The sequence below is a fragment of the Aquarana catesbeiana genome, linkage group LG04 (genome assembly GCF_042186555.1).
Source record: "Aquarana catesbeiana isolate 2022-GZ linkage group LG04, ASM4218655v1, whole genome shotgun sequence".
Lineage (NCBI taxonomy): Eukaryota > Metazoa > Chordata > Amphibia > Anura > Ranidae > Aquarana > Aquarana catesbeiana.
Genome location: NC_133327.1, coordinates 492,114,406 through 492,133,370, shown reverse-complemented (window position 1 = coordinate 492,133,370; position 18,965 = coordinate 492,114,406). Strand labels below are relative to the sequence as shown.

Below are 18,965 nucleotides of genomic sequence, written 5' to 3'. Positions count from 1 at the left end.
TGACAGGAAGATATCAGGGTGAAGGAACCATTCCCCGGGCGACTCGAGTAGTCCGCCTGCCAATTTTCTATTCTTAGAATGAAGACTGCCGATAGGCAAAGCACATTGTTTTCTGCCCAAGATAGGATATGATTCACCTCTCTCTGTGCCGCACAACTACTTGTGCCCCCTTGGTGACTGATATAGGCCATTGCTGTGGCATTGTCGGATTGAATCCTGGCAGGACAATTCCATAAACTGAACGTTCAGGCCCTCAGGACCAAGTGCTCTGCCTGAATTTCTAGAATGTTAATGGGCAAGGCCATTTCTGATCTGGGCCACTTCTCTTGGAAAGTCTTCCAGGACTGCTCCCCAACCCAAAAAAGGTGATTTTCCCCTTTGCAGATTTTTGGTTATTAACCATAAACTGAAGCTCCGGCGCACCATTGGAGTCAGACACATTGGGAAATATAGAGCTTGAACCCTTTTGTTCCAAGCCGATAGGATACTGTTTTGCAGCAGTCTCGAATGAAACAAAGCATAAGGAACGGCCTTGAATGAAGCCACCATCTTTCCCAACAACCTTATGCAAAGCCGAATAGAAGAATTCATCTTGCTTCGACCACCTGAATCAGTTCCTTTATGGCGCTGATCTTTGCCTGGGGCGAGAATACCCTTTTCTGGGTGTATCTATGCTCACACCCAAGTATTTCAGACTTCTTCATGGATTTAAGGAAGATTTCTTCTAGGTTGAGAATCCAACATAGGTAATCCAGGTAGTTGAATATGGTGACCATACTTTGGTCTAAGCTGGCTACCGACTGGTCTATCAAGAACAGATCGTCTAGGTAAACTATAATCGTTATACCTTGAGCCCTTAAAGTGGATGTAAACCATTTTTGATATCATACTGTAGAGTATAAGATTTCCTATCATTTGAGCCCAGTCTTGCCACACAGAGTTAATCCATCTCTGAGCAATCCTCTTTTATTGTTCAGTGAGATAAATCTTGACAAACTGAAAAAAACTTTGTCAAATACTCCCCCTTGCTGTGAGTGACAGGTGATTTACATCTCATGCACTAGCCTAAGACACAGGCATTATTTTTTAGTTCCCACCCCCACTCCTTTCTTCAGCAGCTCTGCAAGGATTGGCTGTTCCACACCTCAGCATGATTTGGCATGCTGAAGTCATGTGGTTACTTTCCTGTCTTTTCACTGGATGTTAGAGATCATAGCAGAAGTTCAGCAGAAGTTCAGTGTTAGAAATACATAGGAGAAATGCATATTGACAAGGAGTGTAGAGGTGGGCGGGGAGTCTACTGACATCACAACTCCACCCACCGAGCTCCAGACAACAGACCCACCCACAGAATATGCAGTTTTTCAGGTCTAATAACAGACAGAGGGGAGACATTTGACAGGTAAAGATACATGCAGGAGGCATGTATATCCTTATAGATAACCCCTATGGCAGTAGTTTAGAAAGGATGACATTGGGTTTACATCCACTTTAATTTGGCTAGAGGAGGGGCCAGAACCTTTGTAAACACTCAAGGTCCAGTAGCTAGACCGAAAAGCAGAGCTACACACTGAAAATGAAGATTTTCTACCTTGAAAAGTAGATATTACTGGTGAGCGAGGAAATAGGCACATGGAGGCATGCATCTTTGTTGTCGATTGACGCCAGAAGTTCCCCTCCTTGTAGGATGGAAACAACTGATTGGATTGACTCCATGTGAAAAAAGAGTGGTTATATTCAGGAATGGAATTCGATTTTTGAGATCCAGAATGTCCATTCGGTTTTGGCACCGTGAGAAAAGGTTTGAACCACATCCCAACCACTGCTCTTACATGGGGACCACCAGGATCACTTTTTGCCAAAAGATGGTCCAATGCTTGAAAGAAAGACTTCTTTTTCTCTGGATCCTTAGGAACGTTTGATCTGAGAAAACGAGGAGACGGGAACTCTTGGAACTCCAGTTTGTAACCTGGAGCTATTGGGGAAGTCCCCCATCTGTCTCGACACTCTTCCTGCCAGATCCTTGAGAACTGCAGAAGTATTCCCCCTACTTGAGCGAGCGGGGGTCGCCCCCTCATAAGGAGGCCTTAGTATTTTGTAGGTTTCCTCCCTCAAGACCTTTTTTGTCCCCGGGGTTGACCCTGAGGATTACCTTTTCCTATCATGGCTGAGGAAAAAAGACCTTTTTAGTAACAAACTGGGGCTGCAGTGTTGAAAACAGTTGCAAACATTTCATGGCCTCGATGCTCACTCAGACCAGCCACCCCCTTTTCAGGGGAGGATGCCTTTGTACAGATGAGTAGGCTTTCCAGAGCTTGAGGGAGACCCATTTAGCCCTTTTTTGGGTGTGTTTCAACCCCCCCTTCTGACCTTAGCCCAATGCACAAAAGCAGAGGTACTATCAGAAGAAATCGCATCCACTGCTTGAGCAATAGTCCAGCCACTGCTATTAATGCTCAGCCTGATGCTTTTAGTAAATGTGTCAGGGAAAGCCTGTGTCATCAGCCTCTTATATGCCCCTTTTTTGCTATTGTGTCCCTCCGACATCTGCAGCCAGCAAAAAGTGGAGCTTTTAAACATACTCCCGCGCTGGACATTGAAGGACGTCAATGCCGCACTAAGCCGCGCCCCTTCCTTTACATCGCGGCCCCCCTCTGCTTTCAAAAGAGGGTTTTCCTGCACGAGCACGGGCCTCCGATCCGACGGGATCAGCGTGTGTGTGTGTGCGTGGGGGGGAATGTTGAGGAGGAGACCTGTAATAAGCCACCGTGCAGGGGCAGTGAAAAAACGGAGTGGCATCGCCGATCGTTTTTGGCTTCCGTCTTGCAGGATGAAGGGGAGAGCTTTGTCCAGGTGGGGGGGTGTGTTACCGGAGGTCTGAGCTGCTCGCCAGAGGGAAGCCTGCTGCTTCTGTGACAAGCGTGATGTCTGAGGAAAGCATGACAAGGTACGAGCGCTATACAGCCCCCAGTGGTGACTCTTAGGCATGACAACATTTACTTTTTTAAAAGGAGACATTTCATAAGAAAATTTAAAAATTCCTTAGAAACCTCCACTTACCTTTCCCGCCACAGGGTTTTCTGTGGTAAAAACCAACATACCCAATCTTCACCTCTCACGGTGGGCTCCGTTACAAAACCTTCAGGAACCGGGGACCCTCGGGAGAACCCACACTCCTGGAGCTGTAAAACAACCTGCCAGAAAAAAACAAAGCTCAGGATCCCGGGGTCCAGCTCTCTAAAAGAGAAGTGTTACAGGCAAAACCCTTGTTTCTTCCACCACGAGGCCCAGGTATCATTCAATTCGGCCTGAAAAGACACTTTGAATGGATCCAGCTGCATAGCTGGCCCCAGCAAGGATTGCTCCAGTAGAGCTCAGCATAGCACATCTTTACTCGTGACCAACACCTTAGACACTGGCGAATAAACAGTGGTACTCTCAGTAGTGGGAGGGGTTATATAGGGAGTGGACTTCCTGTCTTAGGGTGTGCCAGTGTCCATCACCTGAAGGTGGCCTATAACCCACATAGTAACTACTATGGCTCTGTGTCCCGTGATGTACAATAAGAAAGGGGAAATATTTTTAATGCCAAAGGTTTGAGAAATGAGTCGCTGAATCCATGGAAATAGAGAGGATTGGGAAGCACCCTGTTCCCTACAAGGTCCTTCAGGCAGAACAGACAAGGAATCAGATTGCTAAAACAAAGCCATATACAGATATGCCTGCAGAGCATGAACCACATCCAAGTAGGGTGTTTGGGATTAGGAACAAAAGATGGTAACAAAAAAGAAGGCCAAGACCTCAACACTACTTTATCTTGGTGAAGGACCAGAAAAGCTTCCTTAGGAGAGAGTGCCGCCATCTCCAAGATCCTTTGAGCCAAAGGACCCAGTTGTGTGCAATGTTCTGAATTCAGATAGCCATGAAGGCTGATAAGCACCCCCCACCCCTTCACTAGAAAAAGGACTTGTGGAACTGGGCGGTATGTTTCAGCTTGGACCCCGAGGACTGTGGCTGACAAAAGGACTGCTTTTTAGCAGTCGAAGGGCCCAGCTTTTAAGCCATTGATTTTTCTTCCTTCTCCAGAGACATCAGCGAATTTCAGTAGACCAGCATTTGAGCTATAGGACTCTCCTCAAATGGGCAGACATAAAGCCCAGTCTAGAGGGTTGCCTAATTGAATTTTCCAAGGCATCCCAAGAAGCTCGAGGCTCTCAGGAAAGCCTTCAGTATTATCTAGTGACAGGATCCCCAGGATTAGATTCCCTGAGCCAGAGCATATGTTTTGCCCACACTTTGAGAGCTTGGCATACTCCTCCTCAGGTGCTGTTGGCTGCAGACCTGCACCTAAAAAAAGAGAAAGACGCTTCAAAAAAGGCTTCCAACCTCTTATCTGTAGCATCCCTAAAGACTGAAAACTCATTCATTAGTACCCCCAGGGTCTTGTTCGGGTAGCAAATAGCTGGAATACTGCTGAGAATTTCCCTTTTTAGAAAACTTCTCCTCCATAGGCTACTGCTGAATGAACCATTTAAAGTGTCAATAAACCCACATCATTAAAAACTGTCAGTACATGCTGTATTACATGCTGTTCAAACTTACTTCTGTGGGTCACAGCCTGTAAGGGTGTTGGTTAGCATAGACCTTGCGGGCAGTGTTACCCAGGGTACCTGGTATATGGTAATGATGCTGGCTGGGTACTCTACAAGTTCAGGATGGTAATCCCCCTAGGCAAAGTCATGCCCTCTGATGGCCCTGCAGCCTGGACTGGTGAGTCCCCCCCATTGAGAAAGCTCCTACGAGCTCAGGCTCGTGTAGTGAGGAGCAGTGTAGATAGTATATGTGTCCGCTGCTGCAGAAGTGCCGGCGAGGGAGTGGAGCTTATCCTAGCTCCTATGACCACTGAAGAGAGAAGAGAAGGAATCACATGCATGGATGTGCGGCATCGGGATTCCTTCTCTCCACAGGCTGTCCCTGATCCTCACAGCGGGGTTTGGGTACCCTCCTTCTGGGCCGTAGGCGATCAATCTGGATAAAGCCCTTCATTTTTCCCCAGCAGGGTGGTATGAAACAGGCACTGAAATTCATTAGCAAATGCCCACAGAATAAAATCTCCAGAGATACTACATAATTTAGGTTTATTAAGGGTGAAAAAGACAAAGGTCTATTTAGTTCAACTCGTGTGTGTGAATATTTATTTTCTAATTTCAAGAACCCTTCCACATTTTTACTGCTCTAATACTAAATAACCCATTCTGCAATCTAAGGTTAAACCATCTTTCTTCTAACCTCAAATCGTGGTCTTGTGTACTCTTCAGGCACCCTGCCTAGAGTAAACAGCTAATTATAGTTACCGGAGACACCTTTGATATATTTGTACATTGTAATCATATCCCCTCTTGTCCACAGTAAATAACTGAAATCTATGTAAACAATCCTCAAAACCAGAGGTCCTCCGCCCCCCTTATTAATTCTGTTACCCTTTGCTGAACTCTTTCAATGTCTTTTAAATAGTGGCCAAAACTGAACTGTGTATTCCAATACAAGTGTTTTGTATAAGGGTAGAATTATTGATTATCATCTCTTGAATGTAGGCCCTTTTCAATGCATGGGAGTCAATACACTTACATTTCTCAATTGTAATCTTCATCTGCCATGTTGCTGCCTAACCCCCTATTTTATCAAGGTTTTCGTGTAATGATGCCTACTTGATGGTAACTTCAGAGGCACATCCATCACCATATGGACACTAGCACATAATTGAGGATGTGCTGGGTGGGTGCCTGCTGTTTTTGGGCCTGTAGGTGGTAGCATAACCCAAGTAGTCATGAATAATAAAGTTACCGTGTCCTGTGATGTACGATTAAGAAACAAGCATTTTGCTTATGTTTTTAAAGCCTGTACCACCTGTCAATGTGCTGCGAAACCATTGTTAGGTTGATGGGACCGTATACACCAGAATGTTGGCGTCATCTTTCTTTGTGTCGCATTAAGAATTTTAGGGCATGCCACAATTTTTAGGCTTTGTTGCAACCTGCCACCTCCATTGAGTTCAAGTGCAGAGTTTTAGACATATTCAGCACACATTTTTGAAGCATTAACTTACCTTTGTGAAAAAATAATTAGAGTTGGCATTTGTGCAGTGTCATAATGTGTTAGAAACATGGGTTAAGGCAAAAGCAGAGCTAATCTGTGGTTGTCATTTGTTGCATCTCTAAAGCAGCCCATAGGGTGATTTGATTTTCTTTCCTTCCACTACAGGTAGAAGGATAGAATATCAGTCGATTCCCCCATCAACACAGTGTTTTTATGGTGTTTTGCCGGCAGTAATCGCATGTAAAAAGTCAGACAGAATGGTTGCACCCAAATTAAATCGATGGTTTGACTAAGGTACAACCAGCTTGCTCACAGATGGATCGAATCTTAGCCTGTCCCTGCTTAACTGGACGAGATTTGACCCATCTATGGCCGGCTTAAAAACAATGAGAGAGGCCTTACTATAAGTGGTTAATTAGCATTTTTTCATCACTGCCATCTTGTCCATGTTAAGATGTTTACCTTATATGCTTGAAGAAGAGCCAAATGATCACTGCTTGCTACAGCAAATTCTTTCTTTTTTTGGTTGGCCTCATCCTTTTTATCCCAGGGACACACCTTAACACAAATCAGAGTAAATATACAGATGCACAAAATGTATAGTCATTCGTTTGCTTACTTTTCTCTTACTGTTAAACATGAAAGCTCATAAAAAAATCCAATATTTTCAGGAAGATGTATTCACACCATAATGTTTTACTGAAGCTGAAAAAGGGTCCTGCATGCTTAATATTTATTTTACTAGCATTTTCTATTTCTGTTACATGCATGGTTTTCTTCAAAAAGAAGATATGATAGATCTGAAAATGCATGCGTGTTAAATGCATGAGGTTTCAAGCACAATCCATGTGAGCGAGCCCTAAATAGCCGTCTCATTCACGTAAACAAATCTATTTTCCACCTTCCAATGTGGCTGTCTTCTCTTTACTAATTATTTAATACAACAACACTATAAAATTATATATTCTTTACTCAGGGAGCCATGGTTATTCTGATCAGAGACTAAGACCCCCCCCCCCCCACCCCATTCCTGTGTTTCAAGATATCAAGCCTATCACCTTAATTATGAGCTAATTTTGATGATCACCAAATTCTACATATAAACATATGTGCATTATAGCTTTGTGCATTTCTTCAAACCAAGACATGCATTATGCATAAGACATGTTATGCATCAATACTTACTACTTATGTAATGTATAAAATAGAGAATTGGAAAAGCTCCATATTTATTTATGTAATGCCAGTACAGGCCTTTTACATATTCACTGCAATTTTTTATGTACACTTAGATTTTACTTTTTACCATATGGATCTGCTTAAAATTGATCTATTTATCAAAACAGTACTTCTGCAGCCTATACAAGTATAAGGGAGCAAGAAAGAAATATGTCTTACTATACTGGCAGATATGACAATGGCACCTATACTGTACACAGTATAGAAATCTTACTAAAACCCTATACTGTGTTCATCCCAGGGGGCGTTTATGGTGGACACTCACCCACCCATTATTACTGTATTACTTCAGTCAGCTTAATTTTTCCTCCCATAAAGTTATACCAAATATTGTAGCCTCATTTTTCCCTAAAACTCACTACTGTATTATACAACCCATGGGGTTACACTCCATAATGAAGCCATGTACAGGTAAATTAAAGGTTTTTATTTAAATAAAATCAACTTACAAAAGGAGACTTAAATGCCAGGCTGGCAGCAATAGTGAGAGCCGAGTCCAGACAGCAAAAAATGGCACCAAACAACATCAGTTTACCAATTCTCACATCTACTGGTAGGGAAGCCAAATGATAACCTAGTGGCGTGAGAGTTTCCTGCTTAGTAAGTGCCCCAAGATCTTGAAGCCGTAGCTTGGAAGTCTGAACCGATTCCACACTTGGTGGTTCAATTAATCGAAACAAAACAGTATCTAGTCGGGACTCAGAAAACATGTCCAAAATCTTTATTCTAAGATAAAGAAGACAAAAAAGAAAAAACACAATTCAAATACTCTGTTCAAACGAGATCTTTTTTAAACAACAAGCAGCAAGTCAACGTAAATTAAAGCTTTTAAATTGACTATGTAAGGTGTATATGTTTGCATATGTTTCCTTACATGATGTTATATACAAAAAAAAAAAAAGTTATTGGCTGAGTACAGCTGAAAATACAAGCAGAAAATTTGCATATACAGGATCTCACAAAAAGTAAGTACACCCCTCACATTTTTTGTGAGTATTTTATTATATCTTTTCATGTGACAACACTGAAGAAATGACACTTTGCTACAATGTAAAGTAATGAGTGTACAGCTTGTTTGAGGCCCATTTCACATGAGGCGGACTCCGTTTCTACGGAGCCCGCCTCGGTCCGCCGGCTCAGCGGGAGTTCTGTCCGTTGATCTCCGCTGAGCCGGCGAATGACAGGTCCCTCTCTGCTCACTGAGGGGAGGGGCTTGTCAGGCGCCGCTGCCGCCTATGGAGGGATCGGATGAAAACGGACAGCATGTCCGTTTTCATCAGATCTCACCCGATCCGATAGCGACGGACCTGGACGTAGGGCTATCCGTCTGCTTTTAGCGGATCGGACGGGGTCGGATGTCAGCGGACATGTTTCCGCTGACATCCGACGCTCCATAGACTAACATGGAGCGCCCGTTCAGGTCCGCCGTCAAAACTGACAGGCGGACCTGAACGGTCCGATCGTGTGAAAGGGGCCTAAGAGTGTAAATTTGCTGTCCCCTTAAAATAACTCAACACACAGCCATTAATGTTTAAATCGCTGGCAACAAAAGTGAGTACACCCCTAAGTGAAAATGTTCAAATTGGGCCCAATTAGCCATTTTCCCTCCCCGGTGTCATGTGACTCGTTAGTGTTACAAGGTCTCAGGTGTGAATGGGGAGCAGGTATGTTAAATTTGGTGTTATCGCTCTCACTCTCTCATACTGGTCACTGGAAGTTCAACATGACACCTCATGGCAAAGAACTCAATAAGGATCTGAAAAAAAAGATTTTTTGCTCTACATAAAGATGGCCTAGGCTATAAGAAGATTGCCAAGACCCTGAAACTGAGCTGCAGCATGGTGGCCAAGACCATACAGTGGTTTAACAGGACAGGTTCCACTCAGAACAGGCCTCGCCATGGTCGACCAAAGAAGTTGAGTGCACATGCTCAGCGTCAAATCCAGAGGTTGTCTTTGGGAAATAGACATATGAGTGCTGCCGGCATTGCTGCAGAGGTTGAAGGGGTGGGGGGTCAGCCTGTCAGTGCTCAGACCATACGCTGCACACTGCATCAAATCAGTCTGCATGGCTGTCATCCCAGAAGGAAGCCTCTTCTGAAGATGATGCACAAGAAAGCCCGCAAATGTTTTCTGAAGACAAGCAGACCAAAGATATGGATTACTGGAACCACATCCTGTGGTCTGATGAGACCAAGATAAACTTATTTGGTTCCGATGGTGTCAAGTGTGTGTGGCAGCAACCAGGTGAGGAGTACACAGACAAGTGTGTCCTGCCTACAGTCAAGCATTTTGGTGGGAGTGTCATGGTCTGGGGCTGCATGAGTGCTTCCAGCACTGGGTAGCTAGAGTTAATTGAGGGAACCATGAATGCCAGCATGTACTGTGACATACTGAAGCAGAGCATGATCCCCTCCCTCCGCAGACTGGGCCGCAGGGCAGTATTCCAACATGATAACGACCCCAAACAAACCTCCAAGACGACCACTGCCTTGCTAAAGAAGCGGAGGGTAAAGGTAATGGACTGGCCAAGTATGTCTCCAGACCTAAACCCTATTGAGCATCTGTGGGGCATCCTCAAACGGAAGGTGGAGGAGCGCAAGGTCTCTAACATCCACCAGCTCGGTGATGTCGTCATGGAGGAGTGGAAGAGGACTCCAGTGGCAACCTGTGAAGCTCTGGTGAACTCCATGCCCAAGAGGGTTAAGGCAGTGCTGGAACATAATGGTGGCCACACAAAATATTGACACTTTGGGTCCAATTTGGACATTTTCAATTAGGGGTGTACTCACTTTTGTTGCCAGCGGTTTAGACATAAATGGCTGTGTGTTGAGTTATTTTAAGGGGACAGCAAATTTACAATAATTATACAAACTGTACACTCACTACTTTACATTGTAGCAAAGTGTCATTTCTTCAGGGTTGTCACATGAAAAGATATAATAAAATATTTACAAAAATGTGAGTGGTGTACTCACTTTTGTGAGATACTGTACATGTGACACGTGAAAATAAAAATAACATGTTTTAGACAGTCAGTAGTGTTTGAAAAGAAAGACTGTGCTGTGCTTTTTAGAAAGCCCATAATGTTTGTAAAATGAAGAATGTGTGTATGCATATTGTATATAATATTCATCTTAGCAAAGGGTTGACACGCATGTTTCTCATGATGGACACACTTGACTAACATATCAGCCAGATGTCCATGTGCTGCCATGTAATGACAATAGGAAACTAAAAGGTTCATTCATTCCTGTCTATGAGTTTCTGGAGAAGATGACCAGGGAAGCAGACGTGAACGGGAAGCACAGAACCTCATATATGTGGAGTAGGACACACTGGGGAATAAGCCTGTCATAATGTGCAGCTATGCTGGTGCGATGGTGTGCATGCGTTTTTGTGTGTCGCGTTAAGGATAGCGCATTGATTGCAATGGGCTGCCCTATATGCGAAAATCACACGAATGAAGGGCATGACCCTTTTTTTTTTAAAAGCACACAGCACCAAAATGCATGGTACAAGGTGTGTTGAAGTGCCATTAAGAATTAATGGCACCACTGCCGACCTGCAAAAAGTGTTTTTTGTACATTGTGGGAATGCATGCGATTTTGCGTGTATTCCTGTAATGCACAAATTTTAACCTAGCTTTAGTTCTGCTTTAATTACTTTCTTAGAAAAATATCTTACTGCCATTTCTGACCTCCTAAAATGCGAACTGCCTGGCTGTCTGACTTTACTACTAGGTGACTTTACATACCTAGTATCAGGTTGCCTTAGAGGCTTAGATAAAGCAGATGTCAGTTGGAATTTCCATAAGAGCATTTGAAATTCAAGCACAAATATTTCAGTAAAAGTATTACAAATATAGCATATACCTTAAACATAGCTGTTCCAGTGGAATACGATGGATCTCTGGCGGCTGCTGATCTAGAAGCTGATGGTGATAGTGGTGGCTGGTGAACAGGTGAAAGCACACACCTGAGGCCACGCGGCCAGCTCTTCCTTTTCTCTGAATGGCATTCGCTTTAGATACCCATGTTTCCTCAAGGCTCTCCATACTTTTTGATGGATCATATCTAGAAAACACCAGTACAAAAATGTGATTTTTGCAGTTAGTGTAAAATCCATTTCTTGAAGTTCACTTGGCAAAAAAAAATTAAAAATTAGCGACCAGACCAGTAAAAACCCTCCCACTTCCAGCATCCCTCCCAGAGGATTGGGCCCATGTGCTTTAATGAACTTTAAGAAATGGATTTTGCACCAAGTAAAAATAAATCTCTCTCTCATTCAATGGGGGACACGGATTCAGATACACTTGGAATGTCCAAAAGCAGTCCAAGTGAGGGGTTGGCAAAAGCAACAAAAGACTCACAGGCACACAAAAATAAAAATCAAGGAGATTTTATTTTCACCACAAATCTTAATTGCAAATAGTTTTCATCAGGATAACCAATACCAGATACCAAAGATAAAATGCAACATTTAATTAATGACTTTATAACACTTAGATAATACATATGCAAGCATATCTAAACGGTTTATATATTGCAGCATACCAGTCTTTACATGTAGTACCTGCATTCATTTTCATATTTTAGGCTAAAACATTTTCAGCAATTACAGAAAATAACTGTTGATCTTGCCAGAAATGCAGCGACCTTGTTACTTCCTGTGGGCTAAAAAGAAAGTGCAACATCTTTATTTTTCTTGTGTAAAACTACTAGTCCCTTCAATACATCAAAAAATGGAAATGAACAAAGGCAGACAACAGTTGAAGTTCAGCCTGTGTAACAACCTTGGCACCTTTCATAGATAAAAGCGGAAAAATAAAATAGCGAGGAAGGGGCAGGGAAGTGTGTTTTTTTAAAGGATTACCAGGTTATATTAAAAGGTAAAGAAGCCCGAAAAAAATGCAGCTTATATATCTAAGCTGCAATATATAATTTTTCTGGGTTTAAGTACACTTTAATTAGCATGCTGTGGTAACCTACTGGTTGATCAGGATAGCGCTGGGAATCATTTGATTTATGGTCCTCACAGATGTGCAGATCTTTGATCACAAATAATAGGAAAGAAGAGATCTGTCTGTCATCCAAACTGTGCTTTGCCAGACTTGCCTCAAACGTTCTAAAAACACAGCCTCTTTTGGCAATGGTGAAATATCCTTCCTATTTCTGATAAAAATGGAACTGCTGATCAGTTGCAGAGTTCTGCCCTAGAGTTAAAATTTAGAGGAAATTTGAGGACTTTCTTAGGTACAAATTTTTTTTAATTAAAATATATTTGCATGTATTGCATATATTTGCATTATATGTCTGCATGGTCACGCAGACATATAATGTTTTTTTGGCTGAATCTGAAGTTCTACTTTAAACTGTTTATAAGAAACATTTATACTGAATAAATACAGAAATGTGAAATATTATATATAGTGTTGTGTAATTTATTACCTCTTCTCCCTCATTTTGCCTGAGTCAATCACATACACAATATCATCAATCGTGATCGAGGTTTCTGCAATATTGGTGGAAATTATTATCTTTGTAACCCCTGGTGGTGGTTTAACAAATACATACTGCTGCTCTTCATTTGATAAAGATGAATGTAATGGGTAGATCACGCATCTGCAGAAAAAAGAAAAGTAGAGATGTATTTTTTTTTTTTATCACACATAATGTCTATAAAGTATACAGATGAACATACCGCTTGCTGCGTCGATTGCTAAACAAGGCATTCGATTGTAGTTGTTCATACAACATTTTGATTTCTGCCAGACCAGGCAAAAATACTAAAACAGCACCTAGAAAAAAAAAAACAACAAAAAAAAAACTAGAGTGTAACACATTATGAGGATAACAAACATGTTATTTGTCAAATCATTAAAGTGCTTAGTACTTCTATTCAATATGTGCACACTTCATTTTTTTATCCCTTAAAGACTGTAAAATAAGAAAAAGGGGAATTTAGACTTACCTGTAAAGTCTATATCTTTGTGTACAGTACAGGACACAGGCAAAGTATTCATAAACCCTGGGGTATAAACTCCTACCTTCAGGGGATTTGACATTGGCAAGCACTACTCACTTCTGAGTCCTCAGATTCATAGCAAGCAATGCAAAGTAACCAAGAAGAGAGTGTAACCCGTGTCCTGTACTGTACTCCAAGATATGGAATTTACAGGTAAGTCAAAATTCTTCTTAACTTAATTGTGCAGTATAGAACACATGCAAAGTATTCAGAGACCCTGGAATGCCCCCAAACAATGAATGGGAAGGGTGATCAACAACTTGGCAAACAGAACTGTGCCAACAGACCCAATAAGAAGGGTCAACAGATCAAACTTCAAAGTGCTGCTGCAAGGGGGCAGCTTTACACAGCTGGGCTACAGAGGATTGGTGCAGAAAAACTCCCACAGATCTGGTGGAATGGGCATGTAAAAGCCCGGAAGGAAATTTGTTCTTGAGAATGTAAGCTCTGGTGATTAGAATCCTTATCCATCCCGCAATGGTGGACTTTAAAGCAGGGTGTCGCTTATGGGGTACATGAGTTCATCTGTCTCGGGTCGGAGGTAGACTCCAATATTGCTGACTAAGTCAAGGCAACGAAGAGAGATTTCCTTTGGAATCTTTGGAGCAGGGCATATGCATAGGATTATGTCCTCATTGAGGTGGAACACTGATGCCACTCAGGGAACAAAGGATGGTCTTAAGCGTAAGACAATCTTCTTTTTGTAAAGTATGAGGACTGGCTCCCTACAGGAGAGAGCCACCAACTCAGAGACATGTCTGACTTATGTGACAGCAGCCTAAAAGGCACCTTTCAGGAAAGCTCACCCAAGGGCATATCACTGATGGGTTCAAAGGGTGGTTTCTGCAAGGCAGAAAGAACCAAACTGAGATCCAAAGAATGTTCAGGGTGCTGCAAGGGAGGGGCTCAATGTAACATACACCTTGAAGCAAAAAGCTTTTCCAAGGAAGAGCTAAGCCAGAGGTCTTTGAATGAGAATGGACAAGGTCAAGTTCCGTCCATTCCGAGTGCTAAAGGGCAAGTTCTGGTTATGACCTGATTGTAGGAAGGCCAGAATGCGAGGCACAGTGTAATCCCCGGAAATGAAGTGCCTGTGTTCACAGGAGACAAAGAAGGATTTCCAGGTATAATAGTACATCTTCCTGGAACTGACTACTCTTTCTTTTAAGAACTGGGCTTCAACAGCCATGCTATTAAAGACAGAGACCGAAAAGCAGGATGGAATAGATGGCCTTGAGAAAGCAGGTCTGGCCTGTTGGGAAGTAGCCAGGTGTCATCTGCTAGAAGTCCAAGTATGTCTGTATATCAGGTTCTTCTTGGACAGTTCATTGCAATGAGAATCACCATTTTCCTCTCTCGCTCTATCTTTTTGAGCAGAATAGGCAGAATTTGCACTGGAGGGAAGGCACAGACTAGCCTGAACTGAGACCAGAGAATTAACAAGGCATTCTAGGCTAGTGCTAGGGGATCCTTGGTCCTAGCTACAAAGAGAGGTAGTTTGTTGTTAAATCTAGAGGCTAGGATGTCTACATTCGGAGTACCCCATTTCTGATATATCAGATGAAGATGTGTGAGTGAAGGGCTCATTCCCTTTGATCTAGGTTTTGGCGGCTCAGGTAGACTGCTTTCCAGATTTTCACTCCTGGAATGTGGAATCCAACAATCACTGGAAAGGGAGTTTCTGTTCATGAGATTACCTGTTTTTTTTTCCTTCAAGGCAGCAAGACACCTGGTGCCCCGTTGATGTAAACCACAGCCATGGTAGTGTCTGACTGCATCCTGATTGGGTGTGCACGCAGACATTGGGTATGCTACTGCAGAGCCATCCAAACTGCCCTGAACTCCAGAAAGTTGAGGGGGAGCTTGGCTTCCACAGATGGCCATGTTCCCTGGAACGTAAGGATACCAAAAGACTTCCCTATTGTTAGGGCTGGGCTTGAGACCCACCAAGTTAGGGAATTCCCTGCTTGGCTGGACAGGAGCATCGGTAGGTTGAGAGAGGAGTCTTGAATGAAATTGGGGAAATGGTACAGCCTTGAAGGAGGCTACCATGAGGCCTAGAACTCTCTTGGAGAATCTCATTGTAGGAGGTCTCTTTAACCCCAATTCTTGAACGTGAGCTCTGAGATAAAGAATTTTCTTTTCTGGAAACAAAAACTCAGCGTGGGATGTGTCCAGGACCAGACCCAAGTATTCCAGGCGAAGAAAAGGCTGGACCAGATTTTTGCAAATTGATCACCCAATCAAAAGCCTGAAACATCAGAATTGTCCTTCAAAAGGTCATCTAGACAACCTGTGACCTGGATGTCCTGATTTCTGAGAAGGGCAAGAAGAGGTGCTAGGACCTGTGTGAATACTCTGGGAGCAGAGAATAGGCCGAAGGGCAGTGCGGGAAATTAAAAGTGATTGTCTGTCACTGCCAAGCGCAGAAAGCATTGCCGAGTTGGATAAATGAGAACATGCTGACCGGCATCTTGGATATCTATGAATGTCATGTATTCCCCTTGTCTCCGAGAGGCAATTACTGACCTTGTGGATTTTAAGTCCAGATTTGGACGAATACCCCCATTGGGGTTTGATACCGTGAACAGGTTTGAATAAAATTTCAACCTGTCTTGTGGGGGTACTGGCACTACAATGATAGTGTATAGCTGTAATCTTAGCATTTGTAAGGTACTTTGAATATAGTAAAGGGAAACTCTAAACCATTATATACAATGAGTTAATGATACAGCCATCTAAAGGGTGTACTCCCTTTATATTACTTCTACACCAGCTAAAAGGTTATCCAAGCTCTGTAACGAGTCTTAAAAGCAGAAAAAAGTCTTAAGAGTCTTAAAAGCAGAAACTTTTTTATCATAATGCATTAAGATAAAAAATCCTTTTGTGTGCAGCAGCCTCCCTCAGTCCCCCAAATGCTTACCTGAGCCGCATCTCTAGCCAGCGATGTCCACAAGTCCCTCGACCGTCCAGGACTCTCCCTCCTAATTGGCTGAGACACAGTAGCAGCACCATTGATTCCCCGCTGCTGTAAAAGTCAGTTAGTCAATCAGGAGAGAGAGGGGGTGGGGCTGAACCGCAGCTCCGTGTCTGAATGGACACACGGAGCTGCAGCTTGGCTAGGGTGCCCCCATAGCAAGCTGCTTGCTGTGGGGGCACTCAACAGGAGGGAGGGGTCAGGAGCACTGAAGAGGGACCTGATAAGAGGAGGATCCAGGGTGCCCTGTGCAAATCCACAAAGCAGGTAAGTATAACATGTTTGTTATTTAAAAAAAAAAAAAAAGAGAGACTTTACAATCACTTTAACTTATAGCGCATACATTTATCAGGCAATTGACAACATTGACACATGGTACACAACATGAAATCTGTGAAAAGGTAAACAAAATCTTAGCTGTTAGATATCTGCATCCCCTTGGATGCATCTAGTGTTACTGGACAGCCTTAATTTACTTGCGGCTTGATATCTACCAACCTGATGGGTAGGAGTGGTCTCCATTAACTATCCATTCCAGCAAAGCTTCAATCAACTCAAGATTAATTTTATCCAAATCCATGGTAGAAAGTGTTTTAATAACAGATTTGCTGACACCTGTGATGAAAACAGAGATATAATTGCATTGGCTGAAGAACATTCAAGCACTGATCACCTTTTACAATTCACAAACAGCTGGGATTACATTACTGTGTTAGGGTGCATGCATACCGCCGCAAGAGGGCTGTACAGCATTAAGGGGCAGCCATACCTCCCCATACCCAAGCACAGTTTGACAGTGCGTATATTGGCATACAGCCACTACATATTTTAGCCTGTCACTGATTTTGACAGGCGGCTGGCAGTGAGCTGCACCTGTGACTTCCAGGCAGAGAATTACACCTGAATGTACAAAGTACAAGGTAATTGCCCTTTTGTAACTGTGTGCATGTATTTCAAACATTTAGCATATAAAATTAGTATTAAACGTAAGACAATGAGCTGTACCTCCAGCCAAAACAGGGCTAGGACTTCCGTCAGGTTTTTATTGTTGTCTGGGTCCCATTGGAGAGATTCTCCTTCACTTAAGGACTCAGTGACCACTTTATCTAGTGACCAGTTTAAATAATGAAAATAAATCACCTAGTGAGCACAGTCAGAAAAATGTATTTGTTTTTCATTTTCTATTTGATTAAAAAAAACCTGCTATGAGAGATTCTAGATGTTGCTATTAATGACCTATCCTTTTGAAAATGTCAGTTTCCTGGTTGGCATGTTGATGCTTTTGGCTTTAATTCCATTCTGAGCTACTGACCTGGAACAAGTATCAAGAAACTCAATTTTGACTTTCATTTGCTGCATGTTTCTTCTGGGTCTGTGACTCAGAAATATTAAAGTCAGACACAGCCAGGCAGCTAGACTTTATGACACACGGTCAGCAATGGCAGTCTACACATCTCTTAATAAATACTAAATGCACATGATGAAGTTATGTTTAAGGAGACCTAAAATAACTCTACCACTTGATTTAGTCATCCCCCCCCCCCCCCCCCGGATTTAAAGCGGTATTACACCCAATAGCCTAAAAAAAACAAAAAACAATGCAGCCACCGCATTTAATGATTAGTAAGTTGCAATGTATTACATTTTCGGTTTTGGGTTTAGTACTGCTTTAAAATCACAGGAACCTTTATAAAGCAGCTGTATGGCCAAACCATGGCCATACTGCTGCTTTAAAGCGGAGTTCCACCCAAAAATGGAACTTACGCTTTTCCGGTTCCTCCCCCCCCTCCAGTGTCACATTTGGCACCTTTCAAGGGGGAGGGGGGAGCAGATACCTGTCTAATAGAGGTATTTGCTCCCGCTTCCGGCGATATATGTTGTGTCCGGCCCTCCTCCACTCAACCCCCCCCCCCCCCCCGCTGTCTTCTGGGAGACACATAGGTACCAGAAAACAGCAGGGAACACTCAGAACTTGCAGCGCGACTCGCGCATGCACAGTAGGGAACCAGGCTGTGAAGCCGCAAGGCTTCACTTCCTGATTCCCTTACCGAAGATGCCAGTGCCTGCACCTGGGAGCCGAGGGACAGATCAGATTCCGGTGAGGACATCGCGGGCGCCCTGGACAGGTAAGTGTCCTGATATTAAAAGTCAGCAGCTGCAGTATTTGTAGCTGCTGACTTTTAATTTTTTTTTTGTTCAGCGGAACTCCGCTTTAAAAAAATCCTGTGGCACATTTGTAAATAACAGCGGCATAAAATAAATATGCTAGCACTATAATAATATATAAACATTTGTATTTCATTAGCCCATTATTACTTGATAGAAATTGTAGAGACCCCAAATTATTTATTAATGTTACCACTGTAACGGGTGGATAGCTCCTTGAAGCTCAGTTGTTGGTCTGGCACATTATCCTTTACAGCCCTTGATTCCTGTATCTTTAGTGTATCATTGATTTCATATTCTAATTCTCCCATAATCTCTTCGTAGCTCTTCCCTTTCTTCTGCTTAGAGGTCTCCTTTGTCGACGAATGCCTGGAGGAGCGATGGTATGGGCTTCTATCGTCCAGAACATACCTGAAAATAGTTTGGTGGAAATATAAAAAATCTTACACATACAGAACATG

At 42.9% G+C, this 18,965-nt stretch overlaps 1 protein-coding gene across 1 annotated transcript in view; it reads right to left on the bottom strand.

Annotated features, from left to right (window-relative positions):
- DHX57 (DExH-box helicase 57) overlaps window positions 1-18,965 on the bottom strand; it is a 218,154-nt gene that overhangs the window by 68,183 nt on the left and 131,006 nt on the right. The window contains exons 12-18 of the mRNA XM_073627674.1: window positions 18,698-18,915; window positions 16,837-16,953; window positions 13,038-13,134; window positions 12,785-12,958; window positions 11,210-11,410; window positions 7,785-8,061; window positions 6,559-6,654 (exon numbers count right to left, since the gene is read on the bottom strand). Coding sequence (XP_073483775.1) covers window positions 6,559-6,654; window positions 7,785-8,061; window positions 11,210-11,410; window positions 12,785-12,958; window positions 13,038-13,134; window positions 16,837-16,953; window positions 18,698-18,915 — 1,180 coding nt within the window. The remainder of the gene's footprint in view (window positions 1-6,558; window positions 6,655-7,784; window positions 8,062-11,209; window positions 11,411-12,784; window positions 12,959-13,037; window positions 13,135-16,836; window positions 16,954-18,697; window positions 18,916-18,965) is intronic.